The 7,500-nt window shown below is 45.4% G+C and overlaps 2 protein-coding genes across 2 annotated transcripts in view; one reads left to right on the top strand and one right to left on the bottom strand.

Moving 5' to 3' along the window:
- The window catches only part of esama (endothelial cell adhesion molecule a), a 37,465-nt gene extending 35,147 nt beyond the window's left edge, over positions 1-2,318 (top strand). The window contains exon 7 of the mRNA XM_079738382.1: positions 150-2,318. Coding sequence (XP_079594508.1) covers positions 150-894 — 745 coding nt within the window. The 3' untranslated portion in view covers positions 895-2,318. The remainder of the gene's footprint in view (positions 1-149) is intronic.
- Positions 2,319-2,970: 652 nt separating this feature from the next.
- Positions 2,971-7,500, bottom strand: part of fez1 (fasciculation and elongation protein zeta 1 (zygin I)) — a gene marked incomplete at its 3' end in the record, with an annotated part of 13,639 nt that continues 9,109 nt past the window's right edge. Inside the window, exons 6-10 of the mRNA XM_079738752.1 lie at positions 6,192-6,547; positions 4,766-4,846; positions 4,375-4,450; positions 4,206-4,271; positions 2,971-3,917 (exon numbers count right to left, since the gene is read on the bottom strand). Coding sequence (XP_079594878.1) covers positions 3,901-3,917; positions 4,206-4,271; positions 4,375-4,450; positions 4,766-4,846; positions 6,192-6,547 — 596 coding nt within the window. The remainder of the gene's footprint in view (positions 3,918-4,205; positions 4,272-4,374; positions 4,451-4,765; positions 4,847-6,191; positions 6,548-7,500) is intronic.

Here is a 7,500-nt window from a genome sequence, read left to right as displayed (position 1 = left end):
AAATGAATGAATAACCCTGTGGCCGGCTTGACCCCTTTGCTTTGAGGTCTGCTTCCTGTTAACCCTCACACCACTACAACGTCCAGGTAAACGTGGTGACAGTCTGTAACATGGTGCCTCTTCTGACCCCCCCCCCCCCCCGCCTCCAGAGAGGACGCCCAGGCCCCCAAGCGAGTGTCCTGGGCCAAGAGCGGCATGGGCTCCGACATCTTCTCCAAAAACGGCACCCTGTCCTCCATCAGCTCCAGCCGGCACCCCAAGGAGCCGTTCCACCCCAGCAACCACCACCACCACCCGCCCCCACCCCTCTCCAGCCAGAGCCACAGCCACAGCCTGCAGCAGTACCCCCAGCGCCCGGCCTCCGACACCGCCTCCATCAACACCGCCACGGGCAGCATCGCCGGCTACAGGCCCCCCCAGCAGCATCGCCACCAGGGGGGCGCCTCCACCCCCACCCAGTACGGCGCCTACAACGGCAACGGAGCCACCCTGCCCCGGGACCAGTACCCGGACGGAGCACCGCAGGAGCCCAGGGCGCACGGGGAGCACCCTCATAGCGGCACCCTGCCGCTGGGCCACACGGAGAGGTCCACCAGGCTGCCCCAGGCCCAGCCGCTGGCTCAGGGCTACGGCCAGGCCCAGGCCCAGGGCTACGGCCAGGGCCAGGGCTACGGTCAGGGCCAGGGCTACGGCCAGGGCCAGGGCCACGGCCAGGGCCAGGGCTATGGCCAGGCCCAGGACTACGGCCAGGTGCAGTCCGCCCAGCCCGCTCTGCTTCCTATCCCCCGCCCCCCCGCCCTGCCCACCTCCGTCATATCCGCCTCCAACATTGCCCGCATGGGGGGGGTGCCCATCATGGTGCCGGCTCAGAACCAGGCCGGATCGCTCGTGTGAAGAAATGAAGAAAAAAATGAGGTCAAAATTACTTGAACGGCAAGTAAAAAAAAAAAAAAACAACAGCCATGGAAGCCTGCGTTCTTTTGCTACGGTTTCATCATTTTTCTCCAGTGAGTGGAACTGTGGAGCTTCTCTGCCGGTATTCCACTGAGAAGACATTCACAAAGACACAGAGAATGTTGGTTTGATGACTTCCATGCAAACAGCTTTGTTCCATTATGATGAATAATCAGATGTTTGCCTAAAACATGAAAACTGCAACCGATTATTTTATTTTTTCTACAATATCCACCAATGAAGATAGAATTGTTTCCAAGATTGTAACAATCCTTCCAGTTTCCAAAAAACTGCATCAAAATTCTACATAGTTCTGCTGAATTGTACTAGTTAATGTTTATTGACTGCCTTTTTATGTGACTTCACTGTCTGGCTGACAAAATAAAAAAAAATGTAAACGCCATCCTATGGTTAGTTGTATTAGGGTCATTACACTGTAAGTTTAGAGTCTAGTTATACAAAGATGGTCAAATGGATGAAGGGGCAAATCTATGCTGTTTTATAGTTGGTCGTGTGTAACTTTTCAAAAGGGGTCAACTGGGCGGAGGATGATTTCCCCAGGGTTGATCCATTATTCACCATTCTGGGCCGTGCTAGGTGTGAAGACAGCTGGACGCATATGATAACATAAACACACGCCATATTAATTATATATTTCCCTGCTTTGATGGATGTGTCAGGGTTTTTTTAAACACTGGAGCAAAATATATTTTAAAATGTGTCTTTACCATTAATCTTTTTTTATTGTTATTTCTTTCATTAATATTCTGAGGATGATGCATCCAGGAAGATAAACAGGAAATTAATTTGTATACACTCCTTTTACTCTTCACACGAATGGTCCAATATTATGTACATACTAGCAGTGTACATTATATAAATATGACATATATTCAAGCCTTTATTTTTATAATGCAACGTATGGTAAGTGATTCAATTTGGAGGAAGACAAACTTACCAATGCCCCAAATAAATGTATAATTACTCGGTTGTCAAATGACATACAAATGTTGTCCAACCTAATATTATACAGTATCCTTAAGCTGAACATGTAGAATACGAGCAGTGTTTATATGTTTTTTCTTTATTTATGTCCAAGTATTTGTATAATTTTTTCAATTAAAAGAGAATTGTTGGTCAATTTGTGGTTATTATAACCATACAATAGCTTTAAGCCCTATTTGGGCAAAAATGTATGTTATAAGAACAATTATTCATGGCAAAAATGTCACCTTTATCACCACTTATATGTAAAAACATTTTAGACTAAATACTTAATTTGTCTTCATGTGTTTCAACGCTTACTAACAGGTGCATGTGGACTTTTTCTTAACATATCTTTAGTATTTAGTATAGTAGTAAAAGGTGCAGTGCTTGGTCCCTCCAGTACAGGGCGCCAGATTACACAAAGACTGCCTTGGGTTTTCTTGAAACTCTCGATTATACTGCTTATAATTCGTTTTATTTGAAGCCATTGTTGGTTGTATCCCCCTTTGGTCTATTTAGATGGGTACAAGCAGCGCTCAACTATTATTATACATTGGCTTTATTATGTATTAATTTAATTTTTAAGCCAATCAGATCACTCGAAAAAATGTAATCTTTTTTTTTGCCACTCACATCGCTCTGAAAAATACATATTTTAATCAAATCAAGTGGCTTGAAAAATATATTTGTTTAAGCAAATCACATCGCTCAAAAAAAAAATCACTTTGCACTAGCATTCACCGCATTTTCTGCAGGAAATGCATATTCTATTTTCAAATACCATTTATAATAACCTTATACATGCAATGATGAAACAACAAACAAAATGACAAAACAAAAACCACTCACATGACATACGGGTATACTGTTTATTAGAATAGGCGATTAGCAATTAAACATTCACCTACATGGCTCAAAGAAGGGCATATATGCTCAATCTGTACGCCTCTTTAATGAGCTTGTCCTGTCAGGAAAAATGACATTTAAGTTAATTCTGTGATCAACGCCCACATGGTTTAGATGGGGGAGGAATGCATTGTTTCATAGAAAGAAAAAAACTAAAGTATAAAAATCTGCAACAGAGTATATATATCAAATATTAAATCCATTTCTAACAGAAATTACAAAAACGAAAAAAACATCAGAAGAGCACTGGATATTAATATCTTGGCAAAAAATTGGACAAACGAAACAAACATCCGGCACCCGTAATGTTTTCTATTTCCCATGGAACTACAGTACTGGATTGGCAGAAAAAGGTGCATGGCTTTTAGTATTCAGATGATTCATGTGAACCCTTTTTCACAGACAATACTAGTAGATGCAGTGCATGTGAATGAAGGGGGGTCATGATCATACGGATGTTGCTTCGTAGGTCAATGAACAGGTGCATGAATGGCCAAGACTACCGTTCAGAGGTCACCTTTGAAACGGAGCCCATGAAAGAAAGGGGAGAAAGGGAGGGCGGGAAGAGAGAAAGAAAGGGGTAAAGAAAGGAAGAGAGAAAGAGAATAAAGAGGGGATGAGGGGAAAGAAACATAAAAGAGACAACGGAAGAAGATGAAACAAAAAAGGGAAATGAACAAAATTGTAACAATTTAAAGACAGAAGTGTTTTGGCGTACATTAATAGCGTGTCGTGCTCTCGAGAAGGAAATTTGTTAGTAAAGTCCTATAAAAGTAGAGGAGCCCGTTGCGCACCATTGGGCTAGCATTCGGGCGGCGGGCGGCCATTTTGGAGTCTGGCCTGAGCTTATATTGTGCAGGAGGAGGGGCGGGGGGAACCCCTGGCGAAAGGCAGTAATCATAGTTAGGTGAGCAAAGGTAGGACAATGTCGGTGGTGGGGGATCCATGGCTGATAAGGGTACAGATGGTTAGCTCATGCAGCAAGGGACCAGGTGGAGGAAAAGCTCTGGGATCACGTTCTCCATCACACCTAGGGCCGCGGACGGTGGAGGTTTAGGTGGGACATAGGACTGCAAGGAAACAAGGAAACAGTGGGTTGGACAAAGCAGTTCACTGGAATGGAACACATTGTACGTTAGCTTTACACGTTTGAGATTCTGATCAATTTCAAAAATAACAGCCCTTCTGTTTCGCAAAAGAAAGCATAAATGTAGATATAATTATGAATCAAAATTAGCAAACCAAAAGAGGGCAAAGGTAAAGAATAAAACTGTAAGAGGGGTATAAACAAGAACATATCAAGTTTACAAGTTTAGGTTAGGTTGTGGTGAGTGACGCGGTGAAAGCATGTTGTTCACCTTTTAATATGTAGTCAGTTAGGAGCGCCGGCACCTTCTCACTGTCCTCCTTCATGGCAAAAAGAACTGGGGGGGTTTGGGGGGGTCGGAGAACAGATTTGGCCGGTTAGACAAAATTCTTCGAAAAGCAACATGATTATTTTCAGTGACAATAAGTAACGTCTCTCACTGTTTGTGAGCATCTGCAGGTCTTCCACCGCCGGTGGGGTGCCCTTCTTCTCAAAGGGGATCACCGTGTTGAGATACTGAGAGCAAAGAACACATTGTTAATCCCCTATTACTCTATTTGTACCACAGGGCTTTTTTTATTTCAACCTGCACTGTGTCACTCTGACACTGCAGCTAATTACGCCGGAAAAAAAAACCTTAACAAGAAAGTTTACATTTTCATGGTCCACTTTTTCCGGTCTTTAGAGATATGATATAGCTATAGCTGTAGTTACAGCTCAAGCCACTAGAGGCTGCCACTGAGGAAACGTACAGGGCGGCGTAATGTGCCTGGGTTAACTCGACTATTAATAGCTTAAATGTCAGAAGGGAAAACTAGAACCCACACCCACCTGTTTGTCATTCCCTGTGCTTCCGAAGGTCTGTCTGATGCCGGACTGCAGGATGTTGGAGAGGCCCTCCATGCTGAAGCGCTGCAGGTCACGCACGCACACACACACACACACACACAACCATACATGCACACAGGCACACACACACACACACACACACACACACACACACACACACACACACAGACATGAACGCACGCACATGCACACACACGCCCACACACGCACACGCACAGACACAACCACACACACAGACACAACCACACACACAGACACAACCACACACACATACACACACACCATTAACATACAGCCATTTCATTTAATGAGTGATGCTCTGAGCTCATTAAATGAACATTGGAGCAGTAGGATTTGGTAAAAGTAAGCCTCTTCTGACCTCTATAAATTACTCTTAAAGCTAAATGTTGAAAAGAAAAAAATCAGATAATGGTTAACTATGCTAAGAAAATATGTTTTTCCGTTTGTATGTTAAGTAAATAAGAAAAATAAAGTCAACAGGGGGGCAAGACAGCTTCTACCTCGCAGATGCATATTACTGCGAGGTTGCTTTGGATGAAAGCATTTGCTAAATGAAAAAGAAAAGGCTAACAGGCTTACAGTGCTGACCCAGGGATGGCCTTTCAGTGCATTGTTTTGAAAAGAGAGCAGCTTATTATTCAGCTGATACTGGCCTGCGATGTCACTACAAGGCTAATTAGAGGAGAGGCTGACTTCCACTTCAGACTCTTTCCTGGAAGCCTGAATGACTGCTAATGGACAGGAGATCCATTATATCCGCCCTAGCCGTCTAGCGGCATGGTTTCACCTTCCCCACTTCTAAATGCTTATCGGTAGTGCTGTAATTGAGTCAAGCACTATGTGTTGCATAACTAGCCACTTATGCAATGACTGCACATGCATTCATAATAACAATGCGAACCACTAGCTAGCCTGACCCTTCCTAACCCTTCCCCTAACAGTAAACACTAAGGAGGGTTCAGTTTTCGGTAGCAGAGCATTGGCTGCAGATCAAGGGGCCCCCAGCTCATGTAAAAAATGACGAAAAAAAAATCAAAAGTCAAAAGTCAAAAATCAAACCCTTTAAACCAAAACCATACTCTAAAACAAAACCTAACCCTGAATCCAAATGCTAAAATCCTAACACGTAAACCAAAAAAACACTAAAGTCTAACCCGTAAAAAAAACACCTAACACCAAAACCTAACCCTTAAGCCTAACCCTAAAAAGAAAACCTAAACACAAAAGCCAAACCCTATAATGAAAAAGCTAAACCCTGGACTTTGCGCTGACAACAAGTCTTGATTCTTTCGAGTGCTGCTCTCATCCCACTCTCTTCCTCTCTCTCCCCCCCCCCCGCCCCCGTTTCTTTCTCTCTCTCCCCCTCTCCCCCCTCCCTCCCCCTCACCTTGGCCGGCATGCCGGCGGTCTTCTCGGTGCGTCCCGCCGTGTGGCCGCCCCCTCCGGTGCCCCCCCCTCCCCCCGTGGGGGTGGTGGTGGTGGTGGTGGTGGTGGTGGTGGCGATCCCCGCCTGCAGGCTCAGGCCCTTGTCCCTGCGCCGGCGCCGGCTGCCCTCCCGCTGCTCCTTCTGCCGGTTCTGCACCTCCATCAGCGCCGTGATGAAGGTGTTCTTCACCTCCTTCTCGAACTCCAGCTCCTCGCGCCGCGCCAGCTGGCCCACCAGCTCCTCCGAGTAGCGCAGGATGGCCGTCTCCACCCGCTTCAGCAGCTGCTCCAGGGAGGAGGCCGGCATCAGGCTCAGGCCTGCGGGGGGGTTGCATGGTGGTGTGTTTTAGTGTCGCTCTCTCGGTTCACATTCCTCAGTGGAAGGACAGGCCAGCGTCTCGACGGGGGGGGGGGGGGGGGGGGGGGGGGGGTGAGGGTGTGTGAGAGTGATTGTGTTAGAGTGAATGTGTCAGAGTGTTTGTGTGATAGTGTGTGTGAGAGTGATCGTGTAAGGGTGATTGTGTGAGAGTGTGTGTGAGAGTATGTGGGAGTGTGTGTGAATGTGAGAGTGATTGTGTGAGAGTGTGTGAGAGTGATCGTATTAGAGTGATTGTGTGAGAGTGATTGTGTAAGAATGATTGTGTGAGAGTGTGTGAGAGTGTGTGAGAGTGTGTGAAACTGTTTGAGAGTGTGTGTGTGAGGGAGTGTAAGAGTGTGTGAGAGTGTGTATGAGGGTGTGTTTGAGAGTGTATATCAACAGCTTAAATGTCTGAAGGGAAATCTAAGAATATACACCCACTTATTATAAATCCTGGGTAAAAATTATCATGTTAAAACGGGGGTTTACTTGATGGGTTTATACTGTATATCCAATAAACTGCAAAACAAGAGGGCTCTGTGGCCAAACTCTTAAGCTATTGTCCTTGAACAAGATTTATATGATGTAGTTAAGAAAGGGCCGGACTATTTCCATTCACAATCTCAAAAGTTCACGGCCACAGTGACAATCTGCAATTATGTGACACTAAAACAGAGCAAGGGGGTCCATCTATCACAGGCTAACAGGGAGAGCAGCGCTGCCAGTAACATGATTACTTTTCCTCCCACCATAGCTGCAGAGATGCACCAAAGCATCTGTGGGAAATAAGAGCCAATTTAGTTGTGGTAGTTACCATAAATATAGCTGTCTTAACACTAAACACTCAACTGAGACCTCAGGAGGAAATTGCCCTTTGTTTTTGGAGGCAAGCTGCTTTAGAGGCTCTCATTTT

This window comes from Pollachius pollachius (genome assembly GCF_949987615.1).
Source record: "Pollachius pollachius genome assembly, chromosome: 6".
In the NCBI taxonomy this organism is placed as follows: Eukaryota; Metazoa; Chordata; class Actinopteri; order Gadiformes; family Gadidae; genus Pollachius; species Pollachius pollachius.
The sequence above is the reverse complement of the archived record's forward strand: the minus strand, read 5'-3'. Positions and strand labels throughout refer to the sequence as shown.